The sequence below is a fragment of the Telopea speciosissima genome, chromosome 4 (assembly GCF_018873765.1).
Source record: "Telopea speciosissima isolate NSW1024214 ecotype Mountain lineage chromosome 4, Tspe_v1, whole genome shotgun sequence".
In the NCBI taxonomy this organism is placed as follows: Eukaryota; Viridiplantae; Streptophyta; class Magnoliopsida; order Proteales; family Proteaceae; genus Telopea; species Telopea speciosissima.
In genome coordinates this window covers 21134626-21158958 of record NC_057919.1, presented here as the reverse complement: position 1 = coordinate 21158958, position 24333 = coordinate 21134626, and the positions used below count along the sequence as shown (strand labels likewise).

The 24333-nt window shown below is 41.5% G+C and overlaps 1 protein-coding gene across 3 annotated transcripts in view; it reads left to right on the top strand.

Moving 5' to 3' along the window:
• LOC122658483 (rho GTPase-activating protein REN1-like) overlaps positions 1–24333 on the top strand; it is a 79718-nt gene that overhangs the window by 39983 nt on the left and 15402 nt on the right. For all 3 annotated transcript variants that reach the window (XM_043853462.1, XM_043853461.1, XM_043853460.1), the window contains exons 9-13: positions 9017–9094; positions 9368–9423; positions 9537–9606; positions 21311–21395; positions 23921–24164. In XM_043853462.1, the coding sequence (XP_043709397.1) occupies positions 9017–9094; positions 9368–9423; positions 9537–9606; positions 21311–21395; positions 23921–24164 (533 nt within the window). The remainder of the gene's footprint in view (positions 1–9016; positions 9095–9367; positions 9424–9536; positions 9607–21310; positions 21396–23920; positions 24165–24333) is intronic.

Here is a 24333-nt window from a genome sequence, read left to right as displayed (position 1 = left end):
CAATGCCAAATTCAACATGGAAACTCATTTAACCCCAAGATTCTTTATATGGCTTAAGAGTCCTTTTTAGGAGAAAGGAAGTATTATATGGAGCCTAGTACCATTTGCAATAGCTTGGAGTCTATGGAAAGAGAGGAATGGAAGGGTGTTTGAAGACCATCACAGAGCTTATCGTCATTATGCTGATATTGGCTGGCTACTCTATAGTTTTGATTTTGATATCGAAAGAGTTTATGGGGTTGATAAAAACTGTTTTGCTTCCAGTTGGTTTTCTTTTTTATATTCTTGATGATTTGTTTTCCTTCTGCTTTTGATTGTATGATGTACAGAAAGTAATTTTTTTTTGTGTGGGGGAGAGGGGGGGGGGGAGAGTATCATATCAATTGTAATTATGCTTTTCTTGAGAAATGAAAATTTGATGTTGTTGTTGATGATTAAAAAAAACATGATGTTGATTCTTCTCACTCTGTGACTGCTTGCAGTTTTCTCAAATATAGGCCTATAAGGTACCAATTGGGTGGTTTGAAATGTGGTATCTTGAGCTAAATGCCTGGCCTTCAACCTACCTAATTGTTCGAAATTATGGGGATAGGCTTGCCTTAGCTGGCCCATTTATAACTCAGCAGGTTTGGGATGCCTGTTTGGTATAAAAATGTGAAATAAGTTACTTTTTAATCTATATGTATCTTTTCGTTACAATAAAGATGCTAACTTGGCAATTGTGAATGTGACTGCTCTGCTCTGCTCTATTATGTGTAATGGATTGGCCAATCCAGCAGCTATATTGGGGTTTTGTTCATGGGCTTGGAGAATTCTTTGTTTGGATTGTCCAGTTGAGACCTATATGCATTGGTAGCACCTGAAACTAATCTGGATTGTCCAATTTTCTGGAGATTGATGCTGGTTGCCATTTGTTGCTGCCCCTGGAAGGAAATGAACATAATCCTAGTCGATACATAAAGCATTGTAAAATCTATTTCGGCGAAGTCTGGTATTCACATTGTAACTAAACTGAAGTAAAATCGAGCAGCAGAGAAGAAGAGAGATCGAGAATGAAGAAGAGAAAAGAGAGGAAATCTGGAACAGAATGAATGTCCAGCCTCTCACACACCACTTTATTTATAGTAACATAATTACATGAAAGAGCTAGAAATGCAAACTCCTAGAACAAATAGGAATCCACATCTCAAACTCAAAAGGAAAATAGGAAACTAAAAACAAGGGAAGTAAATAACTCAAAATAGAACTAGAAGTTTAAATCACTGTTCACGTGAACAGTGTCACGTGAACAGTGTTACATGAACAGTACTTCAACACTCCCCCTCAAGCTGGAGCATATATATCGCCCATGCCCAGCTTGGTACAACCACGAACAAAGCCGGCCAAAATAGAGCTTTGGTGAAATGATCGCCGAGTTGATTGGCCGACGAAACATATGGAGTACATATCAGCTTCTGTAACACAGCAGTCTGAACAAAGTGACAATCAACCTCAACATGCTTTGTCCGTTTATGAAATACTAGATTACTAGCAATGTAAATAGCGGCTTGATTATCACAATACATCTCCATCGGTGATGACACGATAATTCCCAATTCTTGCAGAAGGGACTTCAACCACATGAGTTCAGAAGTTGTATGAGCAATAGCCCGATATTCTGCCTTAGCACTAGATCTGGCAACTGTAGTTTGTTTTTTACTTCGCCAAGAAACAAGGTTACCATCAATAAACGTACAATAACCAGTCGTCGAACGACGATCACTAGTAGAGCCTGCCCAATCAGTGTCTGAATAACCAGTAATGTAAGTGTGCCCATTTTTGTGATAAATAAGTCCCTTACTAGGGGACCCCTTAAGATAACGAACGATACGGCAAGCTGCATCCCAGTAAGCCTGATGTGGCTCAGACATAAATTGACTGATGACCCCAACAACAAAGGAGATATCAGGGTGAGTCACAGTAAGATATATAAGCTATCCCACCAATCGACGATACTGATGTGGATCAGAACACAGATCACCATCATCAACACCAAATTGCAAGTTAGGATCCGTAGGGGTATCAGCTGGTTTACACCCTAAGAGTCCTGTATCAGACAGTAGATCAAGAACATACTTTCGTTGAGACAGACTAATACCCTTGGAAGAACGAACAACTTCAATACCCAAAAAATATCGGAGTTCCCCCAAGTCTTTCATTTGAAAATGGCGGTGAAGATAAGCTTTAACATCACTAATGCCTCGGGAATCATTTCCAGTGATAATAATGTCATCAACATAAACAACCAAGACCACAATCTTCTCCTGACGATGGCGAACAAAGACAGAATGATCTGAAAAACATTGGACAAACCCAAAATCACCAACCACTTTGCTAAATTTGTCAAACCAGGCTCGAGGTGATTGTTTCAACCCATAAATAGCCTTGTGAAGACGACACACCTTAGTGGAAGCCTCCCCCTGAGCAACATAACCTGGAGGTTGGTCTATATAGACCTCCTCATCCAAGTTCCCATAGAGAAGCATTTTTTATGTCAAGTTGGAATAAGGGCCAATCCAGATTGGTGGCCAAGGAAATAAGCACATGAACAGAAGTGAGGCGAGCCACGGGAGAAAAGGTCTCAAAGTAATCGACCCCATAGGTCTGAGTAAAGCCTTTAGCAACCAATCGGGCCTTAAGCCGCTCAACCGAACCATCCGGCAAATATTTAATAGTGTAGACCCATCGGCACCTAACAATCTCCTTGCCAGAGGGTAAATCAGTGAGAGACCAAGTTTTGCGATCCATCAAAGCATCCATCTCAGTATCCATGGCCTGTTTCCACCATGGGTGAAGTAAAGCATCTTGATACCTAGTGGGAATGTCAAGAGAACTAATAGACAATGCATACTAGCGGATGATAGGAGGAAGATGAGAAACAGTAACAAACTGAGAAATAGGATAAAGTATAGACTTAGTGCAGGAGCGGATACCTTTGCGAAGGGCAATGGGCTGGTCAGTAGGCGGTAGAGGAGGATCCTCAGGCACTGCAGTCGAAGTGGAGAGCGGAAGCAAAGAAGTGTCTGGTACTACGAGAGACGGCTTCATCTGGCGTCGCTGATACACCTGCAAGGGTGGAGATGTATGAACAGGAATAGGTAAGGGGACACGAAAAATATCGGCGTTATCAGGGCCAGGAGAAGTGCCAAGGTAAGGAGTAGTTTCAAAGAAGGTAACATCGGCACTAACAAAATACTGACGAGCAACCGGATCAAAACATTGGTACCCCTTTTGTGTGCGAGAGTACCCCAAAAACACACACTTAGTGGCACGAGGAGATAACTTGTCTAGTCCGGGTCAAAGGTTGTGGACAAAACAAACACAGCCAAAAGTACGAGGAGAAATATGAAATAAGGGGTCATCAGGAAATAAAATAGATAAGGGGGAAACACCATCCAAAATATCAGAGGGCATACGGTTAATTAAATAACAAGCTGTAAGAATTACATCACCCCACAGGTATTTAGGGACATTCATATGGATCATAAGAGAATGGGCTATATCAAGGAGATGACGGTTTTTGCGTTCGGCAACTCCATTTTGTTGTGGAGTATAGGAACAACTAGTTTGATGAATCATACCATGATCAGTACAGAAAGAAGAAATTTCACTTTGAACATATTCTAAAGCATTATCAGATCTAAAAACTTTAATAGAAGTACCAAATTGAGTTTGTATTTCAGAATAAAATTGTTTGAACACAGATAAAAATTCTGATCGGTCCTTTAACAAATATAACCAAGTAAGACGAGAAAAATCGTCCACAAATGTAACAAAGTAAGAAAAACCACACTGACTCTTAATACGACAAGGACCCCAAATATCAGAATGAACTAACGAAAACGAGGATGAACTACGATTGACAGTCTGAAAAGGAAACGAAGTCCGATGATGTTTGCCCAGTTCACACGCCTCACACTTGATGTGAGATAGAGATTTGCAGCTGGGAACCATTTTGCGAAGCTTAGAAAGGGAGACATGTCCTAATCGGTAATGCCATAGCACGGGAGAAACAGTAGATGATGTAGCAGCAACAACTGGAGATGAAGATTCTTCAAAGTAGTAGAGACCATCCTTCTCACGCCCTCCACCAATCGTCTGCTTTGTCTGGAGATCCTGAAAAACACAGTAAGAAGGAAAGAAGGTAACAGAACAATTTAAAGACTTGGTGAGGGCACTAACAGAGACTTAGAGGAAAATTAGGAACATGTAAGACAGATTGTAAAGTGGGAAAGGAAGAAAAATGAACGGTCCCAGAAGAGGTCACATCCGTAGAGGAGCCATCCGCAAGAATGACTTTAGATGGATGGGAGCTCTTGTGGGAGTTGTCAAGTAGGTAGGATTTACCTGTCATATGAGTAGAGGCTCCTGAATCGATAATCCAAGGAGCAGAAGTAGTAGAAATAAAAGCAGATGTACCTGTATGAGCTACAGTAGTAGAAGACGAAACACCAGTGTGAGAAGGTGGCTCAAGTTGTTCTAGACGCTTTAATAGTTGAAGATACTCATCACGAGAAACAGGAGCAGATACTGAAGAGGATGCAGTGACTGGCTCGTTCAATATGGCCTTTTCGGAAGGGCCCTCAGAAAGTGCAGTATTGGCAAAGTCAGGTTTACCATGTTTGTTCCAACATTGATCGACAGTATGATAGAGGCGTCCACAAAAAGTACACTTTGGTGGTGGTCTGTCACCTTGCTGTCCACGGCCTCCACCACCACGTCCACGACCACCTGTGCTGCTGCGACTTCGATTTGAACCTCATCCGCGGCTAGTCGTGAAGAGGGCAGATGTGTCCTTAGTTGGAGGATCAAATCGTGATGGAGTAATGAGCCGCTGAAGTCTGGAATAGGCCTCATCAAGAGAAGGGACTGCTTCCCCAGTAAGAAGCTGTCCACGGGCAAATTGATAAGTAGTGTTTAGCCCTGCTATAAACTTAGACACATAAAAATCCTCTTCCCGGCGCTGAAGAAGATCAAAATCAAGGGTCAATGGTTGATGTACACGAATTTCATCACGAATACCTTGTAAGGTATTAAAATACTCGCTAAGAGATTTATCATCTTGTGGAAGAGTGAACAAGGTAGAGTATAATTCATAGACCCGAGTTAAATTCTGTTCAGATGAAAACCGTCGTTTCAAGGCATCCCAAACCCCCTTGGCAGTGGGTTGAAACATAACGTTGGCTGAAATAGAGGGTTCCATGCTATTCCATAACCAAATAAGAACTGTATCATTTTCTCGCATCCAATCATCAAATTCCTTGATGGTTTGGGGGTCTTTAGAGTCACCAATGTTAGGAGGATCATTCAGAAGATACTTTAACTTGCCACGAGCATTGATATAAACGCGGACAGCTTGTGCCTATAACAGATAATTTCCAGCACCATTAAGTTTAATGGTAGTAATTTGAATATGAAGGTTATCTTTTGTCTCAGCCATGTCAACACGATTGAAGTACGACCAACAGAGAAGAGTGTAGAAGATATACCTTGAAGAAAGAAGCCAAAAACAAATCTGATTCAATATTGAATCAGATAGAAACACACCAATCGAAGTAGTAAACACACACACCGAACAGATTGAGTTGAAATCAACCTCTGAAACACAGAAAACCTTTCTGATCTTCAAAATCAGAATAGAAGATGCATAAAAAACTTCAAAAATCTGAATCGCAGATGCATAGAATCCTCAATAAACTGTATCGCAGGTGCTGGAACAAAACCAGAATGCCAGAGAGAACTCCATGCGTGGAGAAGAACAGATCGATACCCTAGTTGTCCTTACGTATTTATCTAACTAGGGCTTAATCACACACAGGCAGCATAGGGTGCTGCTCCCAACACGTGAAACTTGTAATCACCTTCAATCTGAATCGCTGGGCAGCAAATCTCCTCAAGAGAGAAGCTCTGATACCATGTAACTAAACTGAAGTAAAATCGAGCAGCAGAGAAGAAGAGAGATCGAGAATGAAGAAGAGAAAAGAGAGGAAATCTGGAACAGAATGAATGTCCAGCCTCTCACACACCACTTTATTTATAGTAACATAATCACAGGAAAGAACTAGGAATGCAGACTCCTAGAACAAATAGGAATCCACATCTCAAACTCAAAAGTAAAATAGGAAACAAAAGGAAAATAGGAAACTAAAAACAAGGGAAGTAAATAACTCAAAATAGAACTAGGAGTTTAAATCACTGTTCACGTCACTGTTCATGTGAACAGTGTGAACAGTGTTACGTGAACAGTACTTCAACACACATCACATTGGTCTTCAATCCTCAAGGACTTTGAGAGGATACATTTCTTTTCCTATTCGTTCTCTTTATAGCCCTCCCCCTGGTTTTTTATCAACTGATCTCCCATATTTCCTAGCAATTCCATTATGGTCATCAATCTACCTGTACTTCTATAGAGATGTTTTCTGGTTTTTCTCATTTCTTATTTTTTATGTGGTCTTTTGCACAGGGTGCGCCTTCCTATTATTATTGCTACATTCTTACTTATAGCAATGTGAAACCTTTTTATCATTACATTGTCCTTGTATATTTTGAGAAAATGACAATATTTGATCAATTTCAAGTGTCTCAAAAAGTAATAATACTTATAACTGTTGTAATATGGGTACAAGAATATATTTGTCCGTTACGGTTTAGTTCTGTTGCTTTAAGGGTATAATTGTATCTTGTACTTCATATGTCTTATTATAAATAAGAGGGCTTGTGTCTCATTGACATAAGTTCAATTCCCCAAATCCAACATGGTATCAGAGCGGGAATCAACATTGGGATCCAAACCCTAATGACCTTGGTCATGAAACCCTAAACTCACCGCTGCCTCTCTCTCTCTTGCTCCTCCACTTTCTCTCTCCCTCTCGGAATCAGCACCACCCTCTCTCTCTCTCTCTCTCTCTCTCTCTCTCTCTCGGTTTAATAGTCTGCCACTGCCGGTCACTACCGCCGCCTCCTCTCTCGGTTTTACCGCTAGACACCACCGCTACCTTCTTCCGCCGCCACCTTGCTCTTCTTCCTTCCTTTCCCTTGGTGGTGATCTCTTTCCTACCAAAGGATCCCTTTCTTTGTTTCATCTCTTTGTGACCAGCAACTAGGTTGGGCATGTTGACCGCATCTACTGGACAAGGAGTAGTCTACAACGTGAACGCGACTTTCCTTCGTTCCCTATGAGTTCCATCAAATTAGATGGGAATAACTACCTGATGTGGTCCCGTTCCTATTCTCTTGCTGTGGGTTCTTGTGGCCTTTCCGGCCACCTTATAATGGATTCTCTGAAGTCTACTGATGCTGGTCCTTCTCAAATTAAATGGGATACTGACAACTGCCTTGTTATGTCATATCTCAACTCTATGGATCTTACCATTGCGCAAGGATATCTTCTCCTTGACACTGCTGCGAAAATCTGGAAGACTGCGAAGGAAACTTATTCCTAGGTTGGTAATGATGCACAGTGCTATGAAATCAGGAAGAATATCATAATCTGCAATGGAAAGAGTTATCGTTGTCCTAGTATTACTCTACTATGCATGGTATGTGGCAGATTTTAGATTTTTATGGGTATTTTTCTGCTACCTGCGATATAGATACTATTACTTTTAGAAAGTGGGAAGACAAATTTCGTGTTTATGACTTTCTTGCTGGTCTAAATATGGAGTTCGATGATATTAGGGTCCTTAATCGAGATCCTTTTCTTACTCTTAAGCAAAGCCTATGCTATGGTACAATCTGAGGACAGCCACTGCACTATTACGCATCATTCTGTGCCAATGGAGCATTCGACCCTTTATACTGGCCCTCCATTTGAGCCTAATTCCCATCTCAGGAGCAAAGATGGTGAACCAGTCGACAAGGGCAGTTATCAGAGGTTGGTTGGAAGACTGATATATTTGTTCCATACTAGGCCGGACATAGTCTTTGCTATTAGTGTGGTTAGTCAGTACATGCATGATCTTCACTCATTACACTTGGAAGCTGTGTATAGGATCCTAAGATATTTGAAATCAGCCCCTGGGAAAGGTGCCCTCTTCTCTTCGCATAATCACCTACGTATTGAATCTTTCACAGATGCAGATTGGGCTGGCTGCCCGGATAATTGAAGATCTACTTCTGGATATTGCACCTTTGTAGGGGGTAATGTGGTTACTTGGTGAAGCAAAAAGCAAGCAGTAGTGGCTCGATCCAGTACAAAGGTAGAATTTCGGGCTATAGCTCATGGCATTTGTGAACTACTCTGCATCAAGAGTTACTTCAGGATTTAGGAGTCTCAGTTGAGCTGCCTATACGCCTATACTCTGATAGCAAATCAACAATCAGCATTGCCCATAATCTAATTCAACATGATTGAACAAAGCATGTTGAGATTGATCGTCATTTTATAAAGGAGAAGCTGGAACAAGGAATTATTTGTATCCCATTTGTCCCATCAGATGGTCAGTTAGCTGATGTGTTTACTAAGGGTCTAAGTATTAAGAATTTTGTTTCTATTGTTAGCAAGTTGGGCATGATCGATATCTATGCACCAACTTGAGGGGGAGTGTTGTAATATGGCACAAGGGTATATTTGTCCATTAGGGTTTAATTGTGTTGCACTAAGGGTATAATTGTAACTTACACTTCATATATCTTATTATAAATAAAAGGGATTGTGTCTCATTGACATAAGTTCAATTCCCCAAATCCAACTGTAACGATTCCAAGTGTATTAAAAAATAATAACTAGAGAAGGCAATATTCGTAGGGGTCATTGTTACAACTGAATTTTCGGGCTTTAGTAAATATTTATTGTCTAGGGGCAGGTTAATAAGATGGCTTGAGGGCCATTATTGTGTTCCTTTGCAAATATAATGACACTATTCTAGCTCAAAATTTTAAATGTATACATGGTTTGTGTTGCTTGTATTTTATCACTAAATAAATTTTAATGGTTTATGGTTTGAATTCTGACTTTTCAAAATTAATTCAACAGGAGTAAAAGTAGAAGGTATCTTGCGACAAGCTGCCGATGTTGATGATGTTGAACGTCGAGTTCGGGAATATGAACAAGGTTTGTTTGTTTGGGCTCCTGTCTTGTTTTGGATTTGTTATGTGAATATAAGTCAGTATTTTTTATGTTTCTTCTTTTTCTTTTGATAGTAATTTCATGTTATTCACCATTATGCTTTGCCTTTGAGGAGGTTTTATGATGTTCAATTTTTAATGTTTATTTTTCTCCTTTGAGAAGCAACATTTGAGTTTCTCATCTAACATCCTTATCTGTTTTTCTCTATTCTAGGTATCATGTCAAATTTAAAATTGTTTCTTGTGTCACATATTTCAGGTAAAATTGAGTTTTCTCCAGAGGAGGATGCACATGTAATTGCTGATTGTGTTAAGGTAATCTCCCTCTCAATTACGAGCAACAACTCTTTTTCTTTTTTAAAAAAAATTCGGCATTCTTTAAAAACTGAACTTTCTATTTACTTTTATTGTTGGTCACACTGTTCCAGCATGTGCTTCGGGAGTTACCTTCATCTCCAGTTCCTGCATCTTGTTGCAAAGCACTACTAGAAGCATTTCGTAAGTCTTTATTATGACTGTTATTTCAGACATTCTTCATATGATACCTATTGCAAACTGAAAACATCTTTCCCGCAAGAAGCTCTGCTTCCCCCCTCTCCCCACAAAAGAAAAAAAGGAAAGTGAAAGCTTTTAGTATTTAGATCATTGAATAATCAATATGCTGGGATACTTCATTTTTAGTTTCTTAAGCCAAGCATTTTTTTTCCCAGTGTTTACATCATGCACTGATTGAGTTTAGTGAGTTTCCTATTAGTTTTGTTTGTTATAATTACTGTTAACAAAACAGGTTTGTGGAATAATGCTTGAATGATCAATGAGATCAGTCAAGCTCTCTATTTATAATAACAATAAAAGAGATTACAAAGGAAAATACTATTCACGACAGTGTTCATGTGAACAGTATCACAACCCTAATTACATTTCTACCCTTGCTTATAAATACATAAATAAAGAATAAATAAAACACCCAAAAGACCAGAATACCCCCATGGTATTCTGGTGTACATAATTTAACACCCCCCCTCAAGTTGGTGCAAATATATCAATTATGCCCAACTTGACTAGAATGGGATGGAACAATTTCCCAAATAATCCCTTAGTGAAGATATCAACAACCTGATCAGCAGACTTCACAAAGGGAACACAAATCAACCCTTCTTCCAACTTTTCCTTGATGAAATGTCTGTCCACTTCAACATGTTTAGTGCTATCATGTTGTACCGGGTTATGTGCAATGCTGATTGCAGCTTTGTTATCACAGTACAACATCATGGGAAGATGAACAGGAACACCAAGATCTTGTAGCAAGCCTTTCAACTAAAGTAACTCACAAATGCCTTGTGCCATAGCCCGAAACTCGGTTTCAGCACTAGAACGAGCCACCACATTCTGCTTCTTGCTACGCCAAGTGACCAAATTGCCACCTACAAAAGAACAGTACCCAGAGATGGATTTCCGATCTGTAGAACCAGCCCAGTCAGCATCGGTATATGCCTCTACCCGTAGGTTACCATTAGGAGACGGAAGAATGCCTTTTCCAGGAGCTGACTTTAAGTAGTGGAGGATCCGAAGAACAGCCTCCATGTGAAAAGAATAGGGATCATGCATGAATTGACTCACAGTACTCACAGCAACAACAATATCTGAACGAGTATGTGAGAGATAAATCAGCTTTCCCACTAGGCGTTGGTACCGGCCTTTATCAACAGGTTCACCCTCCTTTTCTTTGAGACGAATAGTAGCCTCCATAGGAGTATCTGAAGGGTGACATCCTAACAGACCAGTTTCAGCCAACAAGTCTAGGACATACTTCCTTTGGGAGAGAAAGATGCCTTTAGAAGATCTGATAACCTCAATCCCAAGAAAGTACCGTAGCGGCCCTAGATCTTTAATCTCGAATTCCTGCCCAAGAAACCTCTTCAACTGGCTGATCTCATCCCCATCATTACTTGTAACCACAATGTCATCCACATACACTATAAGAACAGTGAGCTTCTCACCAGCCCTCTTTATAAAGAGAGTATGATCGGCATTACTTTGCTTGTAGCCAACAGATGTCATTGCCTTGTGGAACCGACCAAACCATGCTTGAGGTGACTGCTTCAGCCCATACAGTGCTCTATTCAATTTGCACACCTTGCCTTCATTATTGTCAGAAGAAAAACCTGGTGGAATATCCATGTATACCTCCTCACAATGTTCCCCATATAGGAAGGCATTCTTCACATTCAACTGTTGGAGATCCCATCCAAGATTAACTGCACACGATAGCAAAACCCGAACTGTATTCAATTTTGCAACAGGGGCAAAAGTCTCCTGATAGTCAATGCCATATGTTTGGGTAAAGCCCTTTGCAACCAAACGTGCCTTATACCAATCCACAGACCCATCAATCTTTTGTTTGACCACAAACACCCACTTACATCCCACTGGTTTTTTTCCTGGAGGGAGGGTTACAAGATCCCAAGTGTTGTTTTTTCCTAAAGCTCTCATTTCTTCCAACATAGCTGCCTTCCACTTTCCATCTGTATATGCTTCCTGCCAGTTTTTAGGAATAGAAACAAAAGAAAGAGAGGACACAAATGCACGAAAAGATGGAGAAAGAGAACTATAAGGAACAAAGTGAGAAATGGGATGCAGGGTGCAAGTCCTAGTACCTTTTCGATGAGCAATAGGCAGATCAGAAGGAGAGGTCTCACCACAAGGAGGAGGAGGATCTGACTCCTGGGTCGGCAATTGGAGAGGTATTGGTGCCACAGTGGATTGATGTTGCCCTCTGTTGGAGTGTCTCTTGTAGGTGATGATATTAGAGTTGTCAATTCTCTTCTGAAATTCACTGATGGTTCTTTGGACTGGAGTAATCTCCCCCTGACAATGATCATTACCACCATTATTTCCTACACTCCCCCTGTACAGGAGTCCCTACAGATGAAGGGACAGCAGCCAAAGGAGGCTGGGCAGTAGCCAAAGAAGGCTGGGCAGCAGCCAAAGGAGGCTGGACAGCAGCGGTAGGAGGCTGGGCAGCAGTGGTAGGAGGCTGGGCAGCAGCCAAAGGAGGAATTTCAAGGGGAGGAAACACAAGCACATCTTCACTGGAACCAGAATTCTCCCCCTGAAGATGTGTAGACTGATAATAGGCAAGACTTTCATGAAAGACCACATCCATATTGTCCAGAGTACGACGAGAAGGAGGGTGGTAACACTTATAACCTTTTTGGGTTGGAGAGTAACCCAAAAAAATACACCTTAACACACGAGGATCAAATTTGCCATGAGGTTTAGTGTCTCTGGCATAACCCACACAACCAAAAACTTTGGGAGGAACCACAAAGGTGGAATTCCCATGTAAAATATCGGCCGGACTGCGGGAGTCAAGAACACGGGAAGGCAACCGATTAATAAGATAGGTTGCAGTAAGAATAGCATCCTCCCAATATTGGGAGGGAACATGGCGCGAAAACATCAACGCCCTAGCCACTTCCAACAAGTGTCGGTTCTTCCTTTCAGCCACACCATTTTGGGCTGGGGTATCAACACAACTTGAGAGTAGCATTGAACTGAGTTTTGACCATGTTATGGAAATGCTGAAAACAAGAAAAAACTTAACTTTTGGTGTGTAAAAGATAAACCCATGTGTGTCGAGAATGACAATCAATAAAAGAGACAAACCAACGGTGACCAGAAACCGAAGTCTTACGACTGGGGCCCCAAACATTAGAATGTACTGAGTGAAAAAGTAAAGAACCCCTTTTATTAGAAATAGAATAAGTTGAACGTGTTTGTTTGGCCAGAACACAAGCATCACAAAAGAAATCGGTTTTATCACAATGTTTGACCAAAGTAGGAAATAAAGATGCTAAGATGCCTAAGGGGGGGGGGTGACCTAATCTAGAGGGCCACTGATAAATTTCAAAAGATACTAAGGAATTCTGATGTAGTAGTAGTAATGGAGGTGGAGTGAGAAGTCCATCGTCAAGCAGGTACAGGCCACCATGCACTTTACCCAATCCAATCGTCTTCCCAATGTCCAGATCCTAAAAAACACAATGGGAAGGAAAAAAGGTTACTTTGCAGTTAACGTCACGAGTTATACTACTAATAGAAAGAAGGTTAGTAGTAAAATTTGGAATATGTAAAACATTGGACAAAGGAAGGGAAGGAGTGCAGTTAATGATTCCTTTTCCAGAAATGGAGGAAAGGGAACCATCAGCCACCTTGACTTTGTCTTTCCCAGAGGTAGGAGAATAACGATGGAAGAGGCTAGAGGACCCCGTCATGTGATCTGTAGCTCCAAAATCAATGATCCAAGGATGGGAAGCTACAGAGGCACAATGACCACCAAACGAAATACCTGACCGAGCAAAGTGTGAACCTGGGGGAGTAGACGAAGTAGCAGTAGCTGGTGTAGTAGAGGCAGCAGCAGTGGAAGACTTTCGCTCGGCAGCCCGTTTAGCCTCAAATTCAGTAGGCTTCCCATGAAGTTTCCAACATTTATCCTTGGTGTGATGAGGCTTATGACAATGGTCCCAAGTAATGGTGCCGATAGTAGTACCACCCACAGAGAGAGTGCCAACTGGTGTTGAAGGAGCCGGTGTAGTAGTCTGGAGGGCTGATCTGTCAGGGACAGCAGGGTGCAACATAGCAGCTCAGCGATTTTCTTCCGAGGAGACCAAGGCATAAGACTGCTCAAGTGTGGGAAAAGGGGAATGGCCCAACACTTGAACACGAATTGGGTCATACTCAACATTTAACCCAGCCAAGAAGTCATAAACCCTGATTTTATCCACATGTTTCTTATAGGCAGCCAGATTAGTAGCATTATCAAAGTTGGTAATCGGAGAAATGGTCCAATCATGCCAAAGGTTGCACGAGTAGCATAATATTTAGAGACTGTTAAGTCCCCCGAGTAGTATGAAGAACCTTCTTCCCGAGTTCATAGACTGTGCATCATTACCAAGTCACAAGACGCTTCCTTGCAGTGACCAAACCTGAGAAGCTGTATCAAAAAGGAGGAACCCATGTACAATGTCCGAAGTCATAGAACCAATCAAATAAGACATAAGAACACCATTGTTGGCAAGCCAGAGTCAAGGCAAGCACTGGGCAGCGGCATGGGAACAGTGCCATCAATGTGGCCAGTAAGACCACGGCCAGCAATAGCAAAAGAGGCTGACCGAGACCACAATAGGTAGTTGCTGCCATCAAGTTTGATGGGATTGGGTTGAAAAGTATGATAATCTGATTTTTCATGTCCAGGTTGATTAGAAGTTGCAGTAGAATCAGCAGAGTCACCCATAGTTGCCACAAGGCTGTGGAGAATGAAAAACCAGCAATTACACCAAACCAAGAGCTGAAATCAAGGTCGAGTGGGCCAATATGAAGGGCAAAACAGCTCCCAAAAAATCAGCAACAAACAGAGAGATCCCTTCCATAGAGATCGACAATGTCAGGGTTTTGGAAGAGAACTCGAAATTGGAGATCGATGTGGTGATGGGGATCCAAAAAAAAATGACGAAGAAGCTTGATCGAATCTGTCCAGGAACCTATAGAGGATGTCCTTGATGAAGAGAAGAAGCTCCAATAAAAAAACAGCAGCAAACAGCCCAATTCCCAAAAATCGATAATGATCAGGGTTTTAGAAAACCCTGAAAAAGAGGAATCGATTGGGAGGAGGGGTCTTCAACAACCAAAAGAGGCTTGAGGGCAGCTGGTCCAGATCACCGATGAGTGTCCAATATACAGAAAACCAGCCTTGATCAATGGTAGTGGCTAGGGCTTCAAAATTCTGAAAACTCCAAAAATCGCAGACAGGAACCAGCAGCAATCAAACCAAATAGATTATCTCATAAAGGGGAAAAACAAAGGTGGGAATGGGGCAGCAACTAGATCATATGATCACCTCTGTAGTGCTGCCCTTAGGAAGGGAGGAGAAGCAAAGGAAAAAAAAGGAGAGAAAAGAAATCGAGAAAAGGGGAGGAAAGAAAAAATGATAGGAAGGGGGTGGGTGTTGAAAACTTAGATCAGAGAAATTTTGGCTCTGATACCATGTTAACAAAACAGGTTTGTGGAATAATGCTTGAATGATCAATGAGATCAGTCAAGCTCCCTTTTTATAATAATAATAAAAGAGATTACAGGGGGAAACACTATTCACGACACTGTTCACGTGAACATTGTCACAGCCCTAATTACATTTCTACCCTTGCTCATAAATGCATAAATAAAGAATAAATAAAACGCCCAAAAGACCAGAATACCCCCATGGTATTCTGGTGTACATAATTTAACACATACACTCTCTTCTTTTTCTTCTTCTTCTTCCTCCTCTCCTCGTCCTTTTCTCCCATCTTACTTCCTTTTGTTCATCTTAAATCCTTAATCTCTCCGAACTCACTAGGGTTCAGATAAGGCTCCCCTTAACAGGATCTCAAGTAATCCTAAAATCAAAATTTAGGTGATATATAGAAGCCAAAGTCAACCCTTTGGATGGAACTCCAATTCTGGTCAGTTATAGCAGTCCACTAGAATAAATAATCCCCAAAGTATGATTATGATCCAATGACTGGATTTTTCGCAGGAAGTATGTAAACATAATCTGAAATCCAAAACCCTGATTTATGACCCTAATTCTATGGAACGTGAGTTCAAGGAGTTTACGGATCAAACAAGGGAACAGCAGCAGCCTACTGTTAATAGGCCTCCTCGAGTCCCTCTTCGTCAACCACAAAGGATCTTACGTACTCCCACTGTCTATGAAGATGAGACCAATGGTTTTGATGGTCAACGACAGGATGACAAACAAAGTGAAGCTGGAACTAAAAGACTACAATGGGAAACCTGACCCACTTCTGTTCTATGATTGGATGTGCACTTTAGACGACTATTTTGACTGATACACCCTTTTTTAAGAAAGGAAGTCGAAGCTGGCTCGTACAAGGTTGATAAGAGCAGCAAGGGAATGGTGGCGTACCCAAGAAGAAAGGCTCTATCAGCGCCATGACGAGCCTACCACTTGGTAATGTAGTGATTGTAGTCCTTGATTGGTAGAGGACCAACTAGGAGCCAATCAACCAGGATCTGTTATGAACAGGTGAATCAACTAGTTCAAAATAGGATTTTTGATGAAATTAGGGTTAGGGTTTGGTTAGTTAGGGTTAGGGTTTGATGTATGGGCTACGTCAAGTCAAAGTAGGGGAGTCTATCAGTGAAGTAAGGGTGTCAATTTGAAACTGAAACCGAAACCACCTGCGTAAAACCGTACCATTGCAAAAACGGTACGGTATGGTTAAACGGCATTGACCATGATATGGTACGGTATCGGTATTGGCCGAAACCGTACCGTTATACTGAAATGGTACCGAAACCGTACCGTTTTGGGGGTATACTTGTAAAATTTTTTTTAAAAAAAACCTAAAGTCTAAATGGCCAAGACTAACTCCTAAAAGGCTAAAACCGAAAAACCCTATTGAAGGAAGTGTGTGCTCCGACTCTCACCCATCTCAGAACTATGTGCGCATCCTTCTATGGATTGGTGTGAGAAACCCCCTTTGTAGAGGAGCAAAGCTTCAGAGATCGAGAGACCTGATTTCAGAGGTGGAGTTCAAATATGAGAGGCTGGAAACTTTTTGTTACTTTTGTGGCCGGCTGGGACATGCTGACACACATTGCTTGGAATGCTTTGATTGGGTTGAGAGGCATAACCAAATCCATGAGTGTGGGGGGAATCGATCTTTCGTGGAGCGCGACATCCGTCCCTTTTCCAGTCATCTTCGTGCTGCTAGGTGTGGTATGCTTCCTCGTGTTTCTGCGCAGGGATACCATGGACAGCCCCATGAACCTCAGCAAAACAGATCTATGCATTCAAGGAGGGCATCCAGTGCTCTTGGTAGCGTCAATGACTTGGAAGATGGGACTGACCATCCTCTTCCAAGGCCAGTAAACTACCACCAGTCCACCACCCTGCTGCTATCGGCTTGCTGCCGTCGCCGCTGCAGCCTCTATTAGGGTTACCATCTCCCCAGTCAAATGAAGAAGATGGAAGATGCGTGGAATCCACACACCCGGTCAGATGGAAAGGAAGCCATTCTTACGGTCTTACCCATCACCGGTCCAGATCCATTCTTGGTCCACTTGTCCTTAATCCAATTCTTATATGTTGTACCGAATCCATACCGTTTTTATACCACACCGAAACCGTACCGAAACGGTATGGTATCAGTATTGAAAATGGTATTCTTAAATGATACGGTATGATATTGATATTGGGTACCTATTTTTGGTACTGTACCGTATTACCGAAACCGTACCGGTTGACAAGCCTACAGTGAAGGTCCTGAGATGTTTGGATGACCGGAGGTGTTAAACTTGAATGGGCAGCAACTTAGGTTTAGGGTTTCGGGTTTTGCAAAAGAGGAAAAGAGGGGAATCTAGGGTTTAGAGTGGGTTGATGGGGCTAGGGTTTGGATCGAGTGCAATAGGGGCAGAGAAGGTAATTCGGTTCTGTTTTGGTGTGGTTTTGATGGGTGTTTTGGGCTGTGCAGATTTTAGGTTATGGGAAATTTGAAAATAACAAGGGGGAAACTAGGGTTGGGGCTGTGGAGGGTTAGGAGAAGAATTGGGGGGATCGGGAATGATTCAAACTTACTTGTAATGGCAGAAAACTAATGGCAGCAGCTTGTTGATGGAAGAACTTTAATAAAAATTGAATCTTGGACAGAAACTTAAAAGTAGAACTTGAGAAGAAACACTCGGGCTTCACACCGTAGAGTGTTGATTGGATCAAACACCAATCCCACCAGCTTTGATCAGACACAAAGCAATTCTTCAAGGGAGAAGACAAGTAACCGCAGCTTGCAAAGAAGAATTAATTTTCAAAAGTGGAGTTTGTGGTGCTCCACGATTTTCATCGTTTATATAGTGGCCCAAAGGCCTTACTCCTATTCTGTAGGACTCTAGGAGTATGAAATCTCCTAGCCGGCTAAGTCTACTCCACCTTCCTTTTCTTAATTCGTGGGAGTATGGACCCAAAAGTAAAAAAAGAAATTACATTAATTAAAGTGGTCACTTAAGTCACTTAAATTGAACCACTGGTTCAATCAGGTTGGGCCGGTTCAATTTAAAAAACACGAAGCACTTAAAAAAAAACTAAGTATGGAATACAGAACAACTAATACCACTACTTGGACAGCAGCTTCTTGTTCCTCTTCCTCTTGTGGATGTAGTGCTTCAGCTCTGCATCACTTGGGAAGAGATGAAATAATGTAGAAGTCAGTTCTAGTAAGAACCACTTTACAGTAGGATCGATCGAACGTACTCAGACTTGCAGTAGATCAGGCAAACACGATTGATTGGGGAAAAAAAATAGAAAATAGAAGAAGATAGAAGAAGGATAGTTTAGATTGAGCCCCTCACTCTCTTGGGTCTCTCACCGTTACTGGGGTTGGCTATCTCAGCCTGGGCATCTCACCCTTCTCAGCCTTTCTCAGGACAATGAAATTGCAAAACAGCATAACTTCATTCATTAAATCGTGTGGGAGGCCTCTAAGGGCCTTGACATTATATAGGCTCAAAGGTTGAGCCCAAAATAGAAACATTAAAAGTATAAAGTCTCTAGAAGAGCTGAGAACTGAGTTGCAAATAATTGAACTTTGCTATGAAACAAACTTAGAAGGTAACTAAAATAGAAACTCTAACTCAGCTAAGCAACTAAATTGGAAACTCTAATTTAGAAACAAATAACTAACAAAATAGAAACTAGATCTATGATAAAATAGAACCTAATGAAATAGCAACTAGGGATATGGTATTGGCGGCACCTAATCTTCCATGCCAGCTGTCCATACGATCCACAACACTGTGTCATGTGAACAGTAACTCGTGATTTTACCCCAAAAAAGGTAACTCGTGCTACTGTTCACGTGAATAGTAACTTTCTTTTTTTGGATTTTTCCTTGTTCCCTTCTCTTCTTCATGCTTCTCTCTACATCACTGATACCGCAAAACAGGGCTTCTGCTAGGTGGTCTTTATAGGGTTCTGCTGGATTTTTAATCTTCAATAATATGACTGCATAAACAGCAACCTAAGTGGATGTTATTCTTCCCAAACCTCAGATTAAGACAAATTCCAGCAACCTAATTCAGTAGAAGTAAACAACAACTTTTTTGTTTTTTTGGATGAATAATAATTTAAATTACGAAGAAAAGAGAAGGAATATACAAGCCCAAGGGCAAAAAGCCAGAGCTAAGAGCTAACTTGGCTGCAAAATGGAAAGAGGAAGGCCCCAGGAGACAACAATGAGCCTGTTCCTTGGGCTTTCCAAATCATGTCAAGAGAGTGAGAGTTGGACGTCCATCTTCTAAGATTATGCTCCATCCAAATGTGGGAGATAGCGGCACAAAAGGCAAGCTTGCCAACTGAATCACAAATGGTGTTCCCTCCGAACGTCATATCATTCCAAACCCATTCCCGGCTAAGAGGGAAGGGACTTCAAGGACCTGGCCAGCAATGACGAAGGACACGTGTCCAAATGGAAGAAGCAAAGGGGCAAGAGAAGAATAGGTGATCTATATTCTCAAGCCCATTCCAACAAAGACAGCAGTTGGGGGGGGGGGGGACCTGCATGTGACGGTGAATGAGGAAGGCCTGAGTGGGAAGGTAATTGGCTAGGGCGCGCCAAGAGGTGAGACTGTGTCGAGGGATATGCCCTTTGAACCATACTACTTTGTGCCAATGACAGTGGGTCCCTCTATTTCTAACCAAATCCCAAGCGGAGTGAGAACTGAATCTGCCAGAGGGGGAAGGGAGCCACATAATAGTGTCGCCTCTACCTTGGTGACCGGGGGGGGATAGGGGGGAGGGAGCTATAGAGGTCAGCAAGGGGAGGGGGAGAAAAAGGGGGGGGGGGGGAACAAGAGCCTCTGCTGATGATGGAAGCAACCAAGGAAGATCTGTCCAATCCAGAGGAGTAGATGTCACGGGAACTCACGACTGAAGAGAGGACACCAGAGGGGTGCCATTTGTCCAGCCAAAGAGAGGTAGAGAGGCCATTATCGATCCTGCAAGAGATGGCTTCAATGGCTAAGTGTCTCACTTGTAAAATTCTGTGCCAAACCCAAGAGGAGTCAGCCACTGGGCTTACAGACCAAATGGAGTCCTTGCTGAGGGGCCCTGTGTAAACCCAAGAAGTCCAAATGCTTGTTTTGTTGGTGAGGAGCTTGCAAATAAGTTTAAAGAACCAGCAACGTTGACATCTTTTATCCTTCTAAGACCTAGTCCTCCTTCGGATTAGGAAGGCAGAGGGAAGACCAACTTTTAGGATGAAGAAACCTAGATGGATCAGATTGTCTCCAATCAATAGAGCTTCTCACTCCTCACTGTCTCTCACAGCATGCTAAATCTCTCAGCAGCAAAAGCAATTGCCAAAACTTCATCCATCTTCAAAATTCGTTAGCATAGCTTTACAAGCAGTCTATTTAAAATAAAAAGTCCCTACCTATGTAGGTAACTTGCCCACACATGGCAAATAGGAAATCCAAAAGAAAAGGGAACTTAAAAGCAAAACCTTTATGTAAGGTATAGGTCTTAGACTGAAATAAAGCAACTTAAAAAGAACTTAAATAAAATAACAGCTACTAACTAGGCCCAACAGGTGGTCTGGTGGACTAAGCCCACGAATGGGCTGAACTTACCCATGTTGAGCCAAAGGGAGAAAAGGCTGCCTCTAAGAATCGTGGCTACTAAGTGGCCTGGTTCTTTCCTGTCTTCTTGCGGGAGTAGGTGAGAAACTTCCCTGTATCACTGGCTTTGACCTTTTTTTTTGTTGCATTTACTTGTGCTAAGTGTCTATGTATAAAACTGTGCTTGGGCAGTCCTCCGTTCTTGTCTTGCCTGTGCATCCCCACCCCCCTACATTTTTGATTGCTCGAACTCTAGAAGAACAGAGGCAATTACTCTGTAGGTTCAGTGGCAATTCCTCCAATTGGTTATTTTATGGAGAATTAATTGTTGACTCTTAGATCTTGTTTGCCTTTATGTCTCTCTTTGTTCCCTTGTAGCCTTTACTTGCGCGATTAAAATTATGTTACTAAAAATTGAAAATTATGAAAGAAAACTGTTGGGAGGATTCTTTTTTCTTGGGGGGGGAGGGGGACGTGTAATCTTTAAATCTTCTCTCATGTTACTGGATCTTGCAATGTCTATTAGGATCTGATCGTGGTGTCAGAATCAATGCCATGCGTACAGCGATAGCTGAAACTTTCCCAGAGCCAAATCGCCACTTGTTGCAGCGGTACTTCGTTGTACTTCTATCTAATGTATTTTGCTATGTTTCCTATTTATAACATGTTTATATTGATTATTTGCATCCATTTTTAATTGTTTATATCTTTGCTGTTAAGTTGATGATACTTATTCTATTAAGAAAGAACGGACAATAATGACGCACAGCCTTCCAAAAGGAAGATGGGCCCAAATAAAACCCACCCAAGAGTATATTCCTAAAATATAAGTGAGTGAAATGTCACAAATAAAGGTCTCACAACATAACTTTGATCTAACTGCCTTTGTTGTTTAGTGAGTTCATCTGCCAACTGATTGGTCAACCTTGGGATTACATTGGAACAAGTGGTTCAATAAAGAAGTGAGGAGCCTAATGTGCCTAATGATATACAAGAGTCTCCAAAAATCGTTCTTCCAACCCTTTGAATAGCATTATGATCACTCTCTCGTCACCTGAATATGTAATCCAAACCAAACCTTAACCAATTCAATGCAGCCCTAGTAGATCTACTGTACTCAACTGGACTATGCTTTCAATGCCCGATTCGGCATATTAATAGAACCACTTATACCCACCTGTCTGAGATCTGCAAGGGAACAAAACATAGGAATTTAGTCGCCAAAATCTTCTGGTGAGAAATGGCAACACAACACCCTGCTCATCCCCATGGTAGACCACAGCCCTACGGGCCCTACCTTCCTGTCGTCTACGGTCGGTCTGCTACTTTCGCATCTTCTCCCTGTGGAATTGCGCCAAATATCTGTCAGGGCACAAAAATGGTTTCAGTCCTTCCATTGCCTCGCCGCCAAGGGAAAAAAAGAAGAAAATTAGAAGGGGTGCTGGTAGGGTTGCACTGGTTTGAATTTTGCCCTCTTATTCTTTTATCGCTGCCACCTATGGATAATTTCTACCTTGGGAATTTGAGATTCAATCAATGGATGTGAATCACAAAATAGAAGAGATTTTAGGAGATCTGTGAATCGGTTCTGTGTGGTTGTCCAATGAGCCATTTTAGTTCTGACCTTGATGATCATTGCCTGCACATATGAGGAACAACCATGGAAGAGTCCTGCATTAGTTCCTTACTCCCATAAGCACCAGGTTCTTGCATTTAGAATTCCTTTTTAAAGAAAACTTTCCTTTCTTCTGAGGGCTTAAAATCCAAAACTAATCAGCTCTCTCACATCATGAGGGTCCAAGCCATCTGAAATGCTGGAAGTAAGTGGTCATCCTTCGTGCACTAGAAAACAAACATGTTGGAGAAGGCACCATTAATTATCACAGGTGAGAGCGTTCTAGTTAGTAGTTTGCCACTTCATTACCATGCACTTCAATGGAGGTTCTGCCTTCCAATTTTCTATATAAGGGAAGGACCTCCAGCATACTAGCTTTCTCATTGTGAGAAACAAGTTTGTATACAACAAACAACTCACAAAGATTTTTTAAAAAAAATAGCCATTAGCCTTCTGTCATTACCCTGCACTTGTTGGTTGGGCCTTCCAAATTGCTATATAAGGGAAAGGGCCTCCAGCAGTATATCCTTTTCATTGTGAGAACAAGTTTGCATAGAACAGCACACAGATTTCAACAGAAATAATCATTTAAAGTACAAATTTTGGTGTTTTTGCTGTCCCTGGATGTGAAGATCCCTTTTACTAGATTTAACATGTCCTGTAACTTGGTCTTCCTAAATCTGCTCACGTTAACATTCCAACTAACTCCAGATGGGAGTTCCTAATATGATCCACTATTTGAATTTTAGAGTTGGAGGTTGAATTTTGTTCTTTCCATGCATATTCTTGTGATTGATGTTGGGAAACTTTTCCGATTAAAATAGTAAAAGAGTAAAGAGAGAATTGCAAAATCTGTGCCATGAAAGCTTAAGACCCTGGAGGGCCATCAACAGATCATGGGACAACCTTGTAATACCCTGATGCATGGGAACCTCCAAAATATATGCAAACATCACATGAATCACATAAAATACACCCTAAGCAGCCAATAAACACAAGGTTCTGGTTAGGAGTGAAGTAACTGAAGATTTCATTGATAAAAAGAACAGAAAAAGTGGGGGACCACAAAAGTTTGCATTGCATCCAAACACATGGAAAACTTGTGGTTGATGTAAAACTTGGATTCTACTTCACTCACTTTTGGCTATGTGCACTCACTAGTCACTACCAGTCTCTTTCGATGAAAATTTTATTTTACTCCACTTCTAAGCAAACAGAGCCTTGGAAAAACCAGTTAAAATTCTATCCCCAATGCAAAAAGGGTTTTGATGTTCAAACCATGCCAATCAGCATAGAAGCCAAACCTCAAACACACTGAGACTGCCACCTTAATGAAAAGTTTGGGAGTGAACTATCCAACAAGGATTTAGGCCACCTCCAAAATCTTTACGGTACCTACTCTACTTCATCTGCTATGCCTTCCTAAGAAACTCTTTTCTCTTCCTCAATTATTCTTGCATTGGTTCAACAATGTTATTGCAACTGTCATTATTATAATTTTCCATTTCCATTTGGGTTCAGAATACTTAAGATGATGCAAACTGTGGCTTCTCACAAAGCTGAGAACAGAATGAGCTTATCAGCTGTTGCCGCTTGTATGGCGCCCTTACTTCTTCGTCCTCTTCTGGCTGGAGACTGTGAGCTTGACAATAATTTTAAAATGGGTGGGGATGGTTCTGTTCAGCTTCTGCAAGCTGCTGCCGCAGCTAATCATGCTCAAGCCATTGTAATCACTCTGCTAGAGGAGTACGACAACATATTTGGGGTAGGTTTCACTTACAATTTCTTTGTCAAGTTACTCAGAAATAGAACCTTCTTTTCTTTTAGGATTCCTGCATGAATCAAATTTTGCTACCTGTTATGATAACTTTGGAAGTAACGAAAAAACATTCTTTAATTAGTGTTCACCTGGTTTACTTTTAAAACTAGATTTC